This window comes from Akanthomyces muscarius, chromosome 2 (assembly GCF_028009165.1).
Source record: "Akanthomyces muscarius strain Ve6 chromosome 2, whole genome shotgun sequence".
Taxonomy (NCBI): Eukaryota; Fungi; Ascomycota; class Sordariomycetes; order Hypocreales; family Cordycipitaceae; genus Akanthomyces; species Akanthomyces muscarius.
In genome coordinates, this window is record NC_079242.1 from 5,026,139 (window position 1) to 5,043,193 (window position 17,055).

Sequence of the window (17,055 nt, forward strand, 5' to 3'; positions counted from 1 at the left end):
GCCCCTGTGATGTAATCAACGCCACCAGTAATATTTTTTCCCATGATACATGATGTCTCTTCTCCGCCTAGCTTCCTCCTTTATCGCTCTACCCTAGCTCTCTAGTGTCCTACAGCACGACGAGCCTCTACCGACGAGGATCCTGGCCAGGAGGCCCGCCACCAGGGAACCCGGGCGGCGGCGCACCACCGGGCGGCGGGAACTGAAAGTTGGGCGGCAGCCCTCCAGGAGGCGGAAACGGCAGGCCGCCAGGCGGGGGAAAAGGTAGCGATCCCGGGGGAGGCATGGGCAGGCCGTTGGGACCTGGAGGGAACGGCGGCATACCAGGAACGCCGCGACCACCAGGGGGAGCTACCAAATTTTGCATTAGCGACTCGAAGAGATTGTCTCTCGTTTGAGAGGTCGAACGTACGAGGAAGACCAGATGGGAAACCGCCAGGAGGACCACCAGGCATGCCAGGAAACGGCGGCAGCCCGCCAGCCGCGCCCGGGGGCGCGCCTCCGGGAAAGGGAAACGGCGGAGGGTGGTGGAAGCCGTGGTGCGCGCCGGGCTGGTTCTGCGGGAGCATGGGGTTGGCGTGGGCCTGGCCCTCGGCGGCGTAGGACGAGGTGATGCTGTCGATGACGGACTGGGCCTTTTCGTGGCCGATTTCTGTGTTCAACCCCGTCAGTACTTGCTGGTTTCCGCATAGGGACCCTACGTCGCGAGTCAGAAGGTGAGGGTGAAGAGCGTACGTTGGTAGTAGTCGACGACGTTTCGGAGATGGTTGCGACCCGAGTTGTGGGCTTTGCGCACGCTCATGGAGTCGTGCGTCAGGTAGACGTCGCAGTAGTCGCCTAGAGCGTGAAGCTTTTTGTCAGTCATGCTGCCAGTCGCATGGCGTGGGGAGCATTCGGTCGGAACTCACAAAAGACTGGAAATGTATTAGAACGGTGCTTCAGAGTAGGAGTCTCATGATTGGGACGGGGTTGGGAACTCACATTTAGGCATTGCGGCGGTATTTTGGGCGTTTGCGATGCGGGATACAGCTTGGGCATTGAAGGTGTTGTCGCGCGACAAGATCAAAATGTCTCCAGGCATCGCCGCCGCCCCACACGTGATTTCGGTGGCGGTACCTGTTTTCTGGCGTACAATGCTAGGAAAACATAAGTACTGGAGCTATTTAGGTAGCGCAAGCTTGTGATTGGCGCACCGCTCCAGAGCCCCTGACAGGCGAAAGCCACATGGAGCTTTCCGCTGAACGGGGGGTGGATTTTTGGCCAACGCGACACCTTGCAAGTTCCCCCTCGAACTTTTGAACATTCTCCCATCAAAAACCAACGAACGACGACATCGCACCTCTCTGCCCCACGGAACGAAGAGCAGGGCCGATTCGAAATCACGACAATTGATGAATAGGGACGAAGACTAAAGAGCTTACAAAGGGAGATAAGGAAAAAAAGATGGCCGTCACTTCGAAAACGCTGCAGTGGCTCTGCAGCCTCCTGCTGCTCGTCGGCGTCGCCAGCGCTCTCAAGTTTGAGCTGCCCGCGCACACGGGCGGCGAGAGCCACCGCAAGGAGCGCTGCATCCGCAACTTTGTCAACCGCGACACCATGGTCGCCGTCAAGTCGATTGTCGGCGGCCACAAGGGCGACGGGATGGTGGTCAACATTCACGTGGGTGGAACCGCCCTTTTTGACACTCGTTGGCAATCTCAAGGGGGAGAGCAATGGTGCTAATATTTGGTGCATATAGATCCGTGATGCTCTTGGCAACGAGTACGGCCGTCCTCGGGACGTTGTCGGCGAGAACCGCGTCGTGTTCACCTCGCACTCGGACGCCTCCTTTGACGTCTGCTACGAGAATCTGTTTTCCGGATGTACGTATACGTCCAAACCTCCCCATGAGCAAGAAGTAAAGAGCGTGAGGAGATGGATGCTAACTTGTGTTGGACAACAGCCCACCGCCCTTCCCCCTCGATTCGCGAAATCGAGCTCGACGTCGAGATTGGCGCCGACGCCCGCGACTGGTCCGCCGTGCAGGCCAACGAGAAGCTCAAGCCTGTCGAGGCCGACCTGCGCCGCATCGAGGAGATGACGGGCGAGATTGTCCGCGAGATGGAGTACCTGCGCTCACGCGAGCAGAAGCTGCGCGACACCAACGAGAGCACAAACACGCGCGTCAAGTGGTTCGGCGTGGGCACCACCTGGCTGCTGATTGGCCTCTGGGCCTGGCAGATCATGTACCTCCGTGCTTACTTCCGCTCCAAGCACTTGATTTAAAAGGGTTTGGCTGTTTGTGAGATGGATGCGCTGGGGGAAACAAGTGAAAGCTGTGGTCTAGAATGGAGGATTGTAAGAAGAAGAAGGTTAAATTTTTTGCATGCACGATGGGCTGGCGTTTTGAAAATACATCATGACCGGTTTTACACACGCTATCTTGATGCTTGGGAAGGAAACGAAAAGGAAATGGGTGGATGAGGTGCAAAGATAGCAGACAGGCAGACAAGCAGTGATGAATTGGCGGCTGTCGCACGTTATATACACGCCGGCTTGGCTGGTCAATAATACTGATGCTCTACATCTTCGGCTTTTATGCCTGAAGCGTAGCGGGTTGTTGGGCGAAGATCTATGTGGCTCTCGGCAATGTGAATATGATTCTGGCTGATGGCTAGTTCGCCTGTTATGGAACACGAGGCTTGCGAGGGCATCGACTCGGAGAAAGACGTCTCGAAGATGAGCTCCCAGGCATACGGCAGGACGCTTGCGAGAAGGCTGGTGGCCAGAATACGTACTTTGCCCAGATTCGTTACCACGGGAGCGCCTCTGCAATACTTTCGAACAGGGTGCAAGGCTGAGACAGCTTATTCGCAGGTCGAGGGGATCGGACGCTAGTTCTAGAAATTTGTTTGAGTGTTATATTAACTCAACCTGTTCTCCTACTCAACCTATTTGCGTCGTGCAAGAGAGTTCTTTCCTGCTTTGGGACCGATCACGCTTCGTCTCACTGGACCTGTCCAGTCCCTTGTGTGAGGGGGGCCCGTTTCAAGTCTGCCGTCGATCTATCCACAAGTTTCTCGGAAGGCGTCCTGTTCTGCTGCTTCATTGTCTGTGACGTCCTTATAAACATGGCTAGAAATAGTAGCTTTGGTTGTTGTTAAAAAACTACTGGTAGTGTTGTATTGTAAAAGAGTGGCTCCCAAGTGGGTGCCCGACGTTGCCTCCTCTACGCCGCAGCGCCACCGGCGCCCTCGCACGATGTCTATGCGAATCCGGCACGAGCCAAACAAGTGGTGATCCTGCCTATGATCTAGAATTACTGATATTACCATGATGGCGGGGTCTACGCGGAACCCTGCAATCCGACAGATCCATCCCGAAGTGGTCCTAGGCTGTCCAAACCTCGTCGGAAGAAGTTCTAAAGCTTGATATTGACAAAGATCAACGGCGATGAGACAATACGCGATGAAGAAATTGCTCGGTTGCACGCTCAACTCATTACATGCCTCCAGTTAGTCCGCGAATGCTGGCACTCAGCACTACCGTATTGCCGCAAGGAAAAAACCCGCTCATGACGCAAAGCCTTGAACAGAGACGCAGGGCGATGCGTCATAGAACGTCATACTTGCTAAAGAGAGAAAAAGGTTGGCCGTCCCTAGAGTTCCGTAACGGACGATTCTTGTCTCGGCAAGCTATTCGTCTGATAGTCTTGAGCGACACCAGAGTACGGCAGTGTGTCTCAGCACCAAAAACGTCATACACGTAAGCCGTTTGAGAGCAGCAGTTCCAGAATTTGACTTTAAACGTCAACGACGCCATAGGAATCACAGATGCCCAACTGCGTTTCGATCTGTGCCCTTTGTTCCGTCCTGTCTCAGTCCAGCAGTGTTTCAGTCCAGTCTTGTCTCAGTCCAGCCGTGTCTCGGCATCAAATGGTCGCCAGCTGTTACTGAGATTGACAGGATAAAATATTGCAGTAATCAACGTCGTAGCCGCATGAGACCAGACACACCCGCAGTAGTACCAAGTGCCACGTACTGGAGCGAAACAGAGCCTTCAACAGCGCCGCACCGCAGATCCAGAACATTTCATAGTTGAATGATTGCGTCATTGCGGGCTGTGGTTGTTCGTGTCACGTCCAAGTCTAGATGGCAGTATTTAACGCTTTATGCGTAATAAGACAGAGGCCTCAGGATTCAGCTATATAACCGTCTACAGCCACCGCGCCGTTATCAAAGCATATACAACTCACCTCCGACTGTCCTGCATAAATCTCACGCATATTTCGCGCTATATCACACCCCAAGCCATGGCAAACGACTCCAACTTTCACCGGCGCGCAGAATGGGCCCCGCACAAAGAGACCATCTTAGGCTGGCCTGGCCTAGAGGGGACTCTCAAGGAGCATCCCGAAAGGCTGGCAAGAGCTACGCAAGAAGTGTCAAATATTGCTCAAGCCATCGCCCATTTCGAGCCCGTTACTGTAATTGTGGGCAGTGAGCGCATTGAAGAGGCTGAGACATACTTTGCCGGAATTGATACGCCTTTCTCAATCAAATTGCACCGTATTGAAGGTACAAGCTTGGACATATGGTTGAGAGACTTCGCGCCCACATTCGTCGTCAAGGAGTCCGACGGCAACCTTGCCGGCCTTGACTGGAACTTTAACGGCTGGGGAGGGAGATACCCCACTCCTACAACCAAAACTCTGGCAAAAACTTTCTTGTCTGACAATTCAATCGAGCGAATCGAAACGTCCATCGTGACCGAAGGTGGCGCACTCGAGACGGATGGTGATGGAACTCTCTTGGTGACGGAAAGCTCAATCCTCAACGACAACAGAAACCCAGGCAAATCGCGTAAAGACGTTGAAACTGAGCTTCGTCGTACTCTGGGAGCCGAAAAGGTCATTTGGATTCCTGGCAGGAAGCGCGCAGATGCGACGGACTGCCATGCTGACGCTTTGGCTCGCTTCGTTAGGCCAGGTGTGGTCCTCCTGAGCAAAGCCAATGAGGTCGAGGCGAAAGACAGGACTATCGTCTACGAAGAGGCACTCGAGATTTTAGCCAATGCAACTGATGCAAAGGGCCGTCCGTTCGAGATCGTCGAGATAGAAGAACCTGACCAAGAGATGTTCCCTCCGAGCGACTTTGGCGACAGTCCTCCTGTGCGAAGCTACGTCAACTACGTGCTGGCCAACGGAGGCATTATTCTTCCTCAATTCGGCGACCCAGCCCATGATGCTGCGGCCATAAGAGCAATGCAGAGGCTTTTTGGCGACGAGAGAAGAATCTACCCCGTTCTGATTGAAGAATTGCCACTATTGGGAAGTGGACCTCATGCAGCGACGCAGGAAGTGCCCATGTTTCCATAGGTGTGGCAAGACAAATGATAGGTTCGATGGCTCGGAATTGTTGGAGGATTTTACCCAGCATCCGGGCGGCAAAGCTATCAATCAATTAGTCTCATACTAGCACACAATCGATTCTCATCTTGATTATACTGTCGGTAGCATGCCGTCTGTTTCTCCACCCAGGCACTTTCTACTCAAGCACAAACAAGAATCGGATTTTTAAATAAATCGAGAGACTCGGCGGAGTGGAAATTACCAAATACCCGAATTATAGTAGCGTATTGTCCTCCATTCGATAGCCCTCACCGAGTTCCGTATAATAATGCCAGGATGGAGGAGCCGAGGACCAAGCACCTCTCCGCACCCTGCCCATGGCTCTTATCCACGACTGAGTCATACCCTCTACGGCCTTTGGCCTCGCGAGACTATAGTCCGCTCGGGCCCTGAGCAACCTTACACGCTATGTGACGTTGCCTCGTATGCCAATCGCCCGACAGCCGGGCACAGCACGTTTCTCGCCACGGACACGGCCTACGCTGACGTGCAGTAAGACGCAATCATGCCAGCATTTCTCCCATCTTCATCGCCAGCAGCGAAAAGAGCTTTGGAGACACAGCGGAGGACGAGATGCTAGGCCACAGAACGAGTTCGCGCGGCGCCGTAGCTACTAGAAGTGGTTATTGCATGCACTCATTCCAGGGAAAGTCAGGGGCAAGCTTGGTTGGAATTAAAAATGTACATCCAGATTAAAAAGTACTAGTCGAATACCTCTGCCTGGTTTTTGAGATCAAAAAATACATCTTTGTCATGTCCGGGTATCACTTGGCCTTTTGTTATGCGCTGTAGGTGTTGTAGCCGCCTCGTACTTCTAGACCATGCAGCGTGATCTCTTGCCAGCCAGCCTTGCGGAATTCCATCCCGCCACTGAGACAAAGTTAGCAGTTAGAATAAGTAGTAACTCGAGCGAATACTTGCATTCTCAATAACGTGACAATGGTCACTGACAAAAAAGAATGTGCCCGTTTTTTGCATATTGATTTGCATTCCCACCAGCCCGGCTGTGTGGCCAGGAAGATGGTGAAGGGTGATGCCTTGACAAAAGTCCAGAGTCTGCTCATCAAACGTTTTCCAGTTCCTTTTTTACGCGAAAGGTTAATAAATCATATCTTTTTTTCAAGCTATTGGCAGGAAGAGGACTTACAGATTGGGGTTGAGGTAGTGACCTAGGTACACACCTTCATCCGCGCCTGTTGCTACTGACCAAAATGCGGATTTGAGCTCTTCCTCGTGCACCCAGATCTCCACGTCCTTTCTGTCCAAGAACTGATCAAGCCCACCTGCATGATCTAGGTGTAAATGTCCCATGATAATCTTCTTGACATCCTTGATGTTGTGGCCCGTAGCCTGAATTGCAGTCGCTAATTCATGCTTGGGTTCGTAGCGCACTCGCGCAAAGACATCAGAGGCTGCTGGGCCCCATATCTCTGGGTAGTCCTTACCGCAACCCGTCTCCCACAAGATGAGACCCTCATGCGGGTGGTCAATCAGCACGCAGTATAGCACGAGCTCACGACGCTTGTTAACAAATGACACGTCGCGAGTCGACCGAAGACTTGAGTTGCCGCCCCGCACAACGAATCCTTCATCACACTCGAGCCATCCTACCTCTATCAGGTGGAAAGTCGTCCCGAGTGGACATACATTGGAGACATAAGAAGCAATCGCTCCATTGTCGATTTGGGCATGTATACCGGCCATAGTCGCAGCGAAATAAACTTGGAGCCTGCCTCAAAATGAAAACTGCTGACGTATCGGAACAATCGCAACGGCTGGATCTCGTTGGCCAAGTATTTATACCGCTAACGTATAGTAATGTTGGGTTGTGAGCAACTGATCTTCTTCCCTTTGCGGCCTGCATATGAATGATCTCGGCACCATGCGGCGGCATCTGGCAAGGAAATTTGGTTCGCAAAAACGTCTGAGCGAATCCCTGTCCCGAGTCATGGCGGCGTTCGGGGCTGGCCACATCCGATCATTTGACAGCCTCATAAATCGTCAATGCGATGCTGGTCTCCACATTGTGCAGATTGAGGCGACCCCTACCATTATGCAGAATTGACAAGGCGCGGTAGGGCTGCAACGTTGACGAAAGATCGGCGCAAATCTCTTCATTCCATTGTTATTTCGTCAATGCGGTGCTAATCTCCACATTGTGCTGGTTGAGGCGACCCGTACCATTGTGCAAGCTTGGCAAGGCGCGCGCGGTAGGGCCGCAACGTTAACGAACGATCGGCATAAACCTCATCATTTTATTGTTTGTTTTAGCGCCCATTATGGAGCGACCACAGTGCGCACAACGCGGTGAGCCAATCAGAAAAGGGTCTAGAACCCCAGACGATGTTAAAGGTGGGCATTACCAGAGCCGTCGCCCGGTTCTCGGTAGGCACAGACGCTTTAGCCAAGGGTTCGGGCTTAGAAGCCGTTTCTTCACAAGGGATCCAGCGCTCCTGATTGGCTTCCTTTCAAATTGAAAATCTTGCACCTCGGTTCTGTGGGTAAGTCGTGACCCGGCTATATGGGTGCATGCACTCATGGGCACATCTCTGACATGTACAGATCCTCGCGGATCCAGGCAAACCCAAGTGGGATAACCGAGCATAGCGTGCCCATGACATATGTAAAGCTCATGATAGGGGATAACTCTACCAAATTGGCGGCAGGAAAGAGCTAGCACTGCCTTTGACTCGCGCTATTAGAGTACTGATTCGTAGTTTGAAATGCGCCTCTGTAGATGGCAGTGGTGGTAGATTCTACTTAATCCCACATACCCCAGCCTCTGACTCCCCAACTTCGTTCCGAGTCAATCGTTATTGTCCAAAACCTCAACCTTTTTTATTCTGTTGGCAAAAATGGAGCTTCCTTCCCTCTTCTACGGCATCTTTCTGGGCGTGTTTCCTTTTACGTTCCTCAAAGTCGTCACACAAACCGAGAAGATACTTCGACGCTCGCGGGCACTCCAAAACAGTTACCTGTACATGATTTGGATTGAAGCCATTGTCAATTTCATCTTTGCCCTAATCACCATTCTATACCTCGAGAAAGTGATACCAGGCAGCTTCATGTTCTATTTTGGCACAGGTAAATATCCGAGGCTACCATTAGACTCTGCTCCATTCCGTTCTGCAGTGAAGTACTAACCACACAATAGTAACACTATGGGCCATACAAACTCAACTCTTGTCCCAGATTATTGCCAATCGTGTCTCGATTATTATGGTCAATCGCCATAAAGCCAAATGGCTACGCCTCGGTCTTTTCGTCTCAATACTAGCTGTCAATATTGTCGTCTATGTGGTCTGGATCACGGCACATATGCCAAACGCGACACCAGCGCAGCAACAGCGCAACGAGATTTTCGAAAAGGCAGAAAAGACTTTTTTCCTCGTCGTGGACTTGGGACTCAATATTCTGTTTCTATATCTAGTGCGCTTCCGACTTATTGCCGGAGGCTTGTCAAAGTACTGGCGCTTGTTGAAAATGAATGCGGTACTAGTAGTGGTATCGACGGCCATGGATGCAGCGCTTCTAGGCATGCTGAGTTTGCCAAATCAATATGTGTACGCGGGACTGCCAAAAGTGTTCTTTTCTTCGTCGATTCGCTAACTTGGCGTTGATTCAACAGATACGTCCAATTCGCGCCGCTGGTGTACATTACCAAGCTCTACATTGAGCTCGTCATGGCGTCCCTCATTGCGAAGATTGTTCGCAGCTCATCTACTGTCAACCATGGATACCCCAACTCAGACTATGGTGGCCCTCATCGTCGCCAAACACTGACAGGTGGCAAGCCACCTTCTAAGCAGTCTCACATCACTCCCATTGCTACGCTTACCGGCGATCGAGGAACTGAAGTCTTCAAGGCTGATTCGAGGAGCATAGCGACCCCGTCGTCATGGAACACCGACGACGGCGGCCACTATGAAGTCTCCGAGGAATTTAATCTCTCCGACGTTGCACCTTCCGCACAAGACAGGAGCATACTGATGACAACAACCACAACTGTGGTTTCGGAAGATGTCACGAGCGAGAACTACAGAGGGCACCACAAGCTAGACCATGGCGACATAGAGAAGGGAGTACCGCAGGGCTGGATTGATCGATGAATGAGACAACACGGAGTTGATGGATAACCATTGTTTTTTAAACAACCAAAGCTGGCTGCCTACTCATCAGTGTCTACAGTGACGACCCAGCGATTCTTGCTGACTAGCTCTACCTGCAGAAAAAGACGGAACGACTGTTCACTTCGAGTCAGACATGAATGACGCTTTAGTCTGAGAAGTAACGTTAGTATTTTTGAGTGGTACGACTATGAGAAAAATACAATATCAGAGAGCATAATGTAGGACTATTATATAAACAAATGAACGATACTTTGGTTACATTCCGAGGCGCGTTCACCGTGCTGCAAATCTCCATTCGCCATGCTGTTCTACCAACCTCACTTCCACCTTCTTCGCCGCCATCTGGTCAGGAGCAAACCCCTCGAGAACAATGTTGCTCCCCGTACTCCAGCGCGGTGGGGCATTGGCGACGTCCTCGCCACGAATTGCCTGCGCCAGAAGAGGGAGGGCCGACGTTTTCCAGTTCTCGCACCACCAGGGACTGCGCTGGCTGATGACGACGACGGCTGCAAAGAACAGCACCTCAATGGCAAGAAGAACTGCCAAGAAGGACAGGTACCTCCACTTGACGCGGATGCACACCTCGGTGTAAAGCGCGTCTCCGGTGACGCTTCCGGCGCTGAACGGGACCCCGTCGTCAACGTGCTGCTGCGGCGGCGGCTTGTTGCTGCGCATCTCGGCGCCAATGGCAAGTGCCACGCCGTCCATGAAGCGGTCGACGGACTCCATCGTCATGGTGCCGGTACTCCAGAGTGTCTGCAGCCACACGGCGCCGTCGACTTGGTCTACGCCGAGTACGAGCTGAATGGAGGCGGCGCCGAAGATGCGGCTGACAAAATCTGCAAGCGCGCTGGTCGGACTCGTGGTGAGAGAGTAGACACATTCAGGCATGTACCACTTGCCAGGTAGGCTGCTGCCGTCATCGTCAAGGCCGGTGGATTTGCTCGAGGCTGACGCTGGCAGGAGGACGTGTGCGCTGTTGGTGGCTGTCTTTTCGTCGCTGGCGACACATGTTTGCCGAGATCCGTTGATGACTGCACTCGAGGTGACGAGTTGGAACGACTTATCAAATGGAATAGCATGAAGATACTGTCGTGCGATTTCTGTCTCGGCATACTTGCCATTCTGGACGCTGGCGTTGAAGGATACGACGCACGGTCGGAGAGCGCAGTCAAACGCCATGGGGACTAGATCCGACTTGTTGTCTTGCAGCGTTGGCTTGACCAGCGCAATGCCTTGGATGCTTAGCAAGGTAGTGCTGTTCCAGCCTTCGACGGGCCACAAGTTTGTCGGATCGCTTCCGTACACACCGCTGGAGGTACCGAAAGTAAAAATCTTACCGCTGAAGCCCGACCCCTTGCTACTAGCCAGGGATAGATTACCCGGGTAGCCGGTCAGAACATAGTCACCTGCCTCTTGGGCGTCTTGTTTGCTGCTTGTTGCATTGCTCATGGCGAGCTTATTTGTGACATCTCTGCACGTATGACACATGGTCAACGTATCAAAAGAGGCACCACTTTCCATAGGAAATGTGCAGTTGCCCGTCGGACAAACTACGGTGCTGCGTATGCTCTCAGAGCTGTTTGTTGGCCGGGCGTATAAGCCCGTATACACGGCGAGCTGCATCGCCGTCGTAAGCGATGCAACAGTCGCGTCGCTTTGGGCAATGGCGTAGTTATTGAACCGCGGCACAGAGGCTTTGCTGTGCATCACTCGCTCGCAAGTTCCGATGGCGACGGCCGCCTGCGAGAATGGTTCGGTAATGAGTGTGAGGAGAGCAATGGCAGCGCCAAACGCGGCGAGGGAGCTAAGAAATAGTGAGTTCAGCCAGGATACGCTGAGTGGCGGACTTACGATAGTCTGCGATCGCCAAACTGTCTGAAAATGAAAAGCAAAGATCCCCAGGCACCTCGACTGGCCTGGTCGTAGACATCCATGGTGACCATGTCTTGAGGCTCCTTTGAGAAAGAGAGCCATTTAAGCTGACTTATTCCTGCGATGAAATTAGATGTACTGTCTTTCACTAAGAAAAATGTGAGTGAATATGTATACCATTGGATATGGGTATGAGTAAGGAGCCTTTGAAGATGGTCGTAATAATGGCTATGACGGTATTTATGGAAATCGGCGCCTTCCACTGAGAAAGGGCTTTATTCTCGTACTCTCGCAAAATAACAATGCTCGCTATAAAAATGACGAGGCTCACAACAAGCGCAGAGCACTCCCACTTCCATAGCAGCATCATGCCACGGAATGCGCTCTGCGGCTTGGGCGAGACGTAGACAGAGGAGCGCTGGCTTTCGGTGCTATCCGTCTTTTTGTGCTGCTTCCGAAAAGACTTGGACGAGGCTCCACTCCTGGGAGGATTGCCGAAAGAGAAGTTGCTGGTGCCCAAAAGGCTTTCCAGGCTGGTGTAGCCGGGGTTGCGCTTCTGGTATGCTGCCCGCATCTTGTTCGGTTGCGGGCATGTAGGAGCTTCTGGACTGTCACTTATTAGGTCTCGCCGCTGCACAATTCCCCGAAGGTGTGCCCGCCTGAGCTGTGGCGGTGCACTCGATGCGAAATGCGCGCGCGGGTCCTGAGCCGCATACGCTTCATACCACTCTATTGCAAAAGTCCTTCAGAACACACACGGTGTTCAAGATGAGGATGTATATATGTGTGTCAAAGGAAAGGCTTGAGGCTTAGGTTGCAGGCATTTCTGTAAAATGACCTGGCAAATGTGCGCAAAACGGGGCTCGTTCTGCCTCTTATGCACAGGGGAGAGCAAACCAAGAAACGGAGATGTTTAAAGGCTTCGTAGGGAGAGGCGCAGTGGTGTCCATAATTATAGATATTCCAACGGATACGTCTATGCTACTGCTTTGGTCCCGGAGTCGGTTGAGCATATTAGTGGGGGAAGATAAATTGAGAAAAGACTCCCAACACTGCTAATTGTAAAACTAGTCTACAACAAGGCGGGGCCATCATCTATGCACGTGTTACCCCTACAAGCTGTTGAGCTGTTTATCTCAAGAAGTGATCCCAAGGGAGTTCTTCCAGAGCGCACGCATCGCGAGGCCTGGGGGCCGCTGTCGGCCTCCTTGACACTCGCAAAAGTGTACTCGTCGCAGGACGTGTTGGGTGGCCCGCGGTGGCCCGGGCCCGAGTTCTTGGTGCCGCGCTTGTTGCCGTGTGGGTTGCAGCCGGCCTTTGTGCTCCGAGCCTCCTTGGCCTTGTTGGTGGGAAAGTCAAAGGTTAGCGTCTATAGGAAAGTTGGACTCGCGCAGCGGACGGCCTGACACATGTTGGTGCAGACTTCCGGCATCTTGTCGTATTGGAAGGAGAGGTCGGGAGGTGTGGCTTGTACATGTTCTGTAAGCGAGGGTAGGGAGACCAGACCTGGAATTGTATCAAGGCTCTGGTTAGAGGAATTTCTTCTTTTCTCCGATCAGGTTGATTACTGTCTCGTGTCACCACTCTGTGCTGACGGGACGGTGTATATCTACTTTAAAAATTACCTCTTCTTATGGTTGCTCACAGAATTTTTAATTCACGCCTTACAAGTGGGAGTCGGTCTTGAAATATGTATAGTTGTGCTGCCGAATGTACTGGGCAAGGTTTCTGCATGTAAGCGCACTTGCAGTTCAACCGCCCAACATCGCGTCAAGAGTAGAACGAGGACAGCCCTCAATATCGGACGCCAAGGCGGACACCAAAGGTCCTGAATTAGATATTTTTCAGTTTTCTGACATTGCTCAGACATGCGTCAATAGCACAGACTGACCCTCCAATGATTCGTCAATTCGTGTACAAGGCTGCGGGCCGTGTGTAACGCTCGGCATTACCATAAAAGGCTAGTATGTATAAGAGTGCCATTTTGTTTGTCGACTTACGATATAAAACAAAAAGTACGCGTACAAGAAGGTCTACTGAAGGCAAATGCTGAGGCAGTGCCAAGGCGGTGCATCAGGGCGGCGCATCAACACGCTCGGCGTCGTGCGCGGTCCAGAAACAGTCCAGCCATTTGAGCAAGTATCGAAAATAAGTTTTTGCTGAGAGCGCTGTCGATTAATTAAATTGACAGGCGGTCCACCAGATGTCAGCATCGCGTCACGTGGAAATGACGTCGATGAACTGATGTTCAAGCAGAACAAAATTCCAACCGTCGACCCCTCACTTTTGGCGTAACACAATATTCATCACTTGACGTTTGCCAGTACTCTTCGCAATGAGTGCGCTGACTGAGGATACCAATTTTAAAGTCTACTGCACAGCCAGCCGCCTAACGGAAGAAGAAATTTACAGATTCCTCTACAGTGATGTCTATGACAGCCTCGAAGATCTCAAGGAACAATTCACTATCAAATCTGTGCCCGGCCAAAGACCGCTAGAAATATTCCGATACCAGAATAACAACTACAAGACCCCGGGTTACAGTGAGCAGGATTACTTTTTAATCGTCGACTCTGCCGATGCAAAGAAAGACGGCCTTTTGCTTTGCAACTTGAAAGCCGACCATGGCTTTCCGGATGCTGTCCGTAGTGTGCCGGATGAGGCTGCCATAGAGGCAGCATCACTGAGCATCGCGAACACAGACTGGTTCGAAGCGCGAGAAAATGCATTCGTTACAGAAGAACCTCCAATGCGCCGCCTCGTTGTGTATGACAACAGGGCAAGCAAAGAGCCGAACAGCTTCTTAAGACTGGCCGAGGCTGTCGACAATGGACTGCACTATGTGTTCAACGACCCAGATAATGATGAGCCGCCGCCGTTGGAGCAGAGCCTGGACGATCTCTTTCGATACACGGCCGTAGAGCTCGACGGCCACGTCAGCACGAATGAGCTGTGCAAACAGCATCAGCGTCGCGCTGAGGAGACGAACTTGGATCAGGACCGTTTTGCGGTTGTTGACGACAGGTTTCCTGAAAAGGGAGTTTTGCTCCTGCAGGTCGAGCCACGGAGAGAGTTTCACTGCAAGCCGCCTGCGGCAGGAGAGCTGCTATGGTGGAACGCGATTGGCTTGATGAGCTGGCATGAGATTGAAGAGTTTGCGTCCCATCACTCTGGAATGGAGTACAGATGGACAGTCGACTGCATGACTCGGCTGCAAAGAGAAGCGGGGAGCGGTTCGAAGGACCCCGACACCGGGGTCGCTAACAGCGACGACAGCGATCACGTTGAAAAAGGAGAGGCAACGCAGCACGCGGAGAAGCGTCGATTCCGATATTATAGCACAAGGCTGGGAAAGGTCATTGCGTCCATGGAGCCGTACGAAGTCCCCAGCACCTTTACCCGACCGCGCGAGGAATCGGACGGGGTGGGTGAGGATGGACAGATAGGCCCGGTTGAGGACACTTTTGTCGAGGAGCTTCCGTGGGATTATTACCTGAAAAAGGACGATGCCAAGTAGACCGAATGATCTGTACATCGCCAAGCCTTTGGGAAAGAAGCGTAAAACGGGTAAGGAGGGGCGACGACTTGAGAGGCATGTGAACAATTCGGATTGAATCTGGGAACACACGTTAGAAGACTTATATGATGAGGAATCAATTGAAATCTATATACATGTATGACTCTGCTAATCATCATCTGGAAACCAGCCGTGCGATCTTCTGATTAACATAGGACGTAAGCTGTCAATGGTTTGTAGGTCAGGAGAAGCACAAGCACTCTCTCTCGCCAAGTTCCGCTTTATGTTTGCCTTGCTGTAGTCGGCATCGCCACCTGGGACGCACAGGTTATAGTCGATAACAGTCTCTTCGGATATATGCATGCCAAAAAAGAAATCTGAACCATCCAACATGCAGGCGGAACCCCACTGTTCTCCAACGCTGTATGCAAGCACTCTGAGATAGAGACCGAGAACGCTTCTGTGCGCACCGTGGTCGCGTACGTTGGCGAAGGTTTCGCGAAGCATGTCCTCGAGCTGATAGCAGGTAAACTTGCCCCGAGAAATGAGATTTTTCACTTCTAGGATTTGCTCATAATCCCTGTTCTCGCAACCGAAGTCTCCAAAGATATCTCGGCCAAATTGGACGCGGCCTTCCTTGTAAAACCGGCTTTTCTTGCGACTGCCATCGACCCCTGGAGGAAAGGGCTTGTTTTCAACGCCGTAATCGCGTGCTTTGATGTCGATGAACAGCTTAGCGGTAGCGTAAGATGCAGACGAGAGAACGTATGCATTAACCGTCTCGCTTTGATGATCCACAAAGGTTGGTCGCAGGAACTTGGACTTTTTGGCCTTTGGTCTTAGTGGTAGCTGAATAAGTTTTCCTCTACTATCAGAAGCAGCCTTCCGCTTAGTAGGCGATGCTTCCTTGGCGATCAGTGGCTAATTATTGTGTTGGACACCAGGTCAGACGGAGTCCGGCTTTACAGAGAAGCAGCCAAAAGCATATAGCCGAATATCCATGAGGATGTTCCACTGATCAGCACCCCTATACTCCGCTTCATCGTATCTGGCCGCGTTGACCCACTCGTCGGGCACGATGGCGGTTCCAGGCTGGATAATGCGTATGCTCAGAGTGAGCAGTTTGAGATATTCTGGTTGGTATGGGAAGTTCATCCAAGTCGGAAAAACACTGATGTCCTTGACCAGCACAACGTCCGGAACAAATGGAATCTCAACGTCGCCCGACTTGAAGACTATATTGGTCTCACACGAAGCTAGCGATTGGTGGCTCGTATCCCTTTGACAAATAGCCATGGGCTTTTTTGCTTCGGAACATGAAGCTTTGTCCTTTCGGGAAAGTTTCTATCAAAACAGTTACGCAGACGTAGATGGCCCTCCTGAAACTTCGGTTGAAAGAGGGCTCGTCTTCACGCCAACCGCGCCGCAGGATTTCGCGCCACAAAACTTCGACGATGATCCGGCGGAAAAATCTCCATGGAAGCTGGAGCAGATTGAAGTAAGTCTGTTTGCAGTCATCTCTGATAAATGAGAAACTTTCTGTTTTGTTTTTTATGATGAATTTAACATTTGGGTTGGGCGTAGATTAGCGTGGTCTTTGAGAGGTAGAATGACTCAACCAGTAGCGATCCTTCCAGGGACGAGGCTGCGAAGTCAGCGCTTTTGCTGATAGATGTATGCGACATCGGAAACGCATTGATCTTTGGCCTACCATATGCTCACTGTGCGCTCGTCCGATCATATCGAGAACAACCGAATACAACAAGTACATAGCAATCTGACGCCTTTCGTGCACTTTGTAACCTGCCTGCCTCAGCACAGTCTTTGCTACACACACTGAAATGACTCAACTCAACGGTGAATTTTCAGACTGCACTGTGTATTTCAACTCACCGTTGATAAAGATAGGGTTCAGGAACTTAGTTATTATTTCATAGGCGCACGCCTTCTCCACGCAACCTTGCGGCATGTGTTGAGTTGCTTGATGGTTGTGCCCGACGTTTCAATCTGGGCGTCGTCTATGCCCCTTCGAGCATCACGGGCATCTCTCCCGCCATTGAAAGTCCTACTGAACGTGGCATTTTGAGCATTTGATAAACTAATCTATCGAGACATTTTCAAGATGTTCCAAATATCCTTGATGC

The 17,055-nt window shown here is 51.7% G+C and overlaps 8 protein-coding genes across 8 annotated transcripts; 5 read left to right on the forward strand and 3 right to left on the reverse strand.

The window, feature by feature from the left end:
• Positions 1 to 127: 127 nt before the first annotated feature.
• On the reverse strand, positions 128 to 991 carry LMH87_004808 (uncharacterized protein; the record flags this gene model as incomplete). The annotated part of the gene is made up of 5 exons (XM_056196083.1): positions 128 to 351; positions 413 to 652; positions 736 to 837; positions 909 to 914; positions 982 to 991. The coding sequence occupies 5 exons, from the start codon at positions 989 to 991 to the stop codon at positions 128 to 130; spliced, it is 582 nt and encodes a 193-aa protein (XP_056049647.1).
• Positions 992 to 1,443: 452 nt separating this feature from the next.
• LMH87_004809 (uncharacterized protein) lies at positions 1,444 to 2,265 on the forward strand (the record flags this gene model as incomplete). The annotated part of the gene is made up of 3 exons (XM_056196084.1): positions 1,444 to 1,659; positions 1,739 to 1,862; positions 1,943 to 2,265. 3 exons carry the CDS (start codon positions 1,444 to 1,446, stop codon positions 2,263 to 2,265), a joined length of 663 nt encoding a protein of 220 aa, XP_056049648.1.
• A 2,026-nt stretch (positions 2,266 to 4,291) lies between these two features.
• On the forward strand, positions 4,292 to 5,356 carry LMH87_004810 (uncharacterized protein; the record flags this gene model as incomplete). Its single annotated transcript, XM_056196085.1, has 1 exon — positions 4,292 to 5,356. One exon carries the CDS (start codon positions 4,292 to 4,294, stop codon positions 5,354 to 5,356), a length of 1,065 nt encoding a protein of 354 aa, XP_056049649.1.
• A 536-nt stretch (positions 5,357 to 5,892) lies between these two features.
• LMH87_004811 (uncharacterized protein) lies at positions 5,893 to 7,093 on the reverse strand (the record flags this gene model as incomplete). The annotated part of the gene is made up of 4 exons (XM_056196086.1): positions 5,893 to 5,999; positions 6,202 to 6,259; positions 6,311 to 6,470; positions 6,537 to 7,093. 4 exons carry the CDS (start codon positions 7,091 to 7,093, stop codon positions 5,893 to 5,895), a joined length of 882 nt encoding a protein of 293 aa, XP_056049650.1.
• Positions 7,094 to 8,244: 1,151 nt separating this feature from the next.
• On the forward strand, positions 8,245 to 9,498 carry LMH87_004812 (uncharacterized protein; the record flags this gene model as incomplete). Its single annotated transcript, XM_056196087.1, has 3 exons — positions 8,245 to 8,473; positions 8,544 to 8,952; positions 9,018 to 9,498. The coding sequence occupies 3 exons, from the start codon at positions 8,245 to 8,247 to the stop codon at positions 9,496 to 9,498; spliced, it is 1,119 nt and encodes a 372-aa protein (XP_056049651.1).
• A 294-nt stretch (positions 9,499 to 9,792) lies between these two features.
• On the reverse strand, positions 9,793 to 11,968 carry LMH87_004813 (uncharacterized protein; the record flags this gene model as incomplete). The annotated part of the gene is made up of 3 exons (XM_056196088.1): positions 9,793 to 11,326; positions 11,374 to 11,512; positions 11,572 to 11,968. 3 exons carry the CDS (start codon positions 11,966 to 11,968, stop codon positions 9,793 to 9,795), a joined length of 2,070 nt encoding a protein of 689 aa, XP_056049652.1.
• Positions 11,969 to 13,729: 1,761 nt separating this feature from the next.
• LMH87_004814 (uncharacterized protein) lies at positions 13,730 to 14,911 on the forward strand (the record flags this gene model as incomplete). Its single annotated transcript, XM_056196089.1, has 1 exon — positions 13,730 to 14,911. One exon carries the CDS (start codon positions 13,730 to 13,732, stop codon positions 14,909 to 14,911), a length of 1,182 nt encoding a protein of 393 aa, XP_056049653.1.
• A 229-nt stretch (positions 14,912 to 15,140) lies between these two features.
• LMH87_004815 (uncharacterized protein) lies at positions 15,141 to 16,519 on the forward strand (the record flags this gene model as incomplete). Its single annotated transcript, XM_056196090.1, has 7 exons — positions 15,141 to 15,147; positions 15,309 to 15,437; positions 15,510 to 15,655; positions 15,902 to 16,047; positions 16,100 to 16,177; positions 16,268 to 16,409; positions 16,496 to 16,519. The coding sequence occupies 7 exons, from the start codon at positions 15,141 to 15,143 to the stop codon at positions 16,517 to 16,519; spliced, it is 672 nt and encodes a 223-aa protein (XP_056049654.1).
• Positions 16,520 to 17,055: the final 536 nt, after the last annotated feature.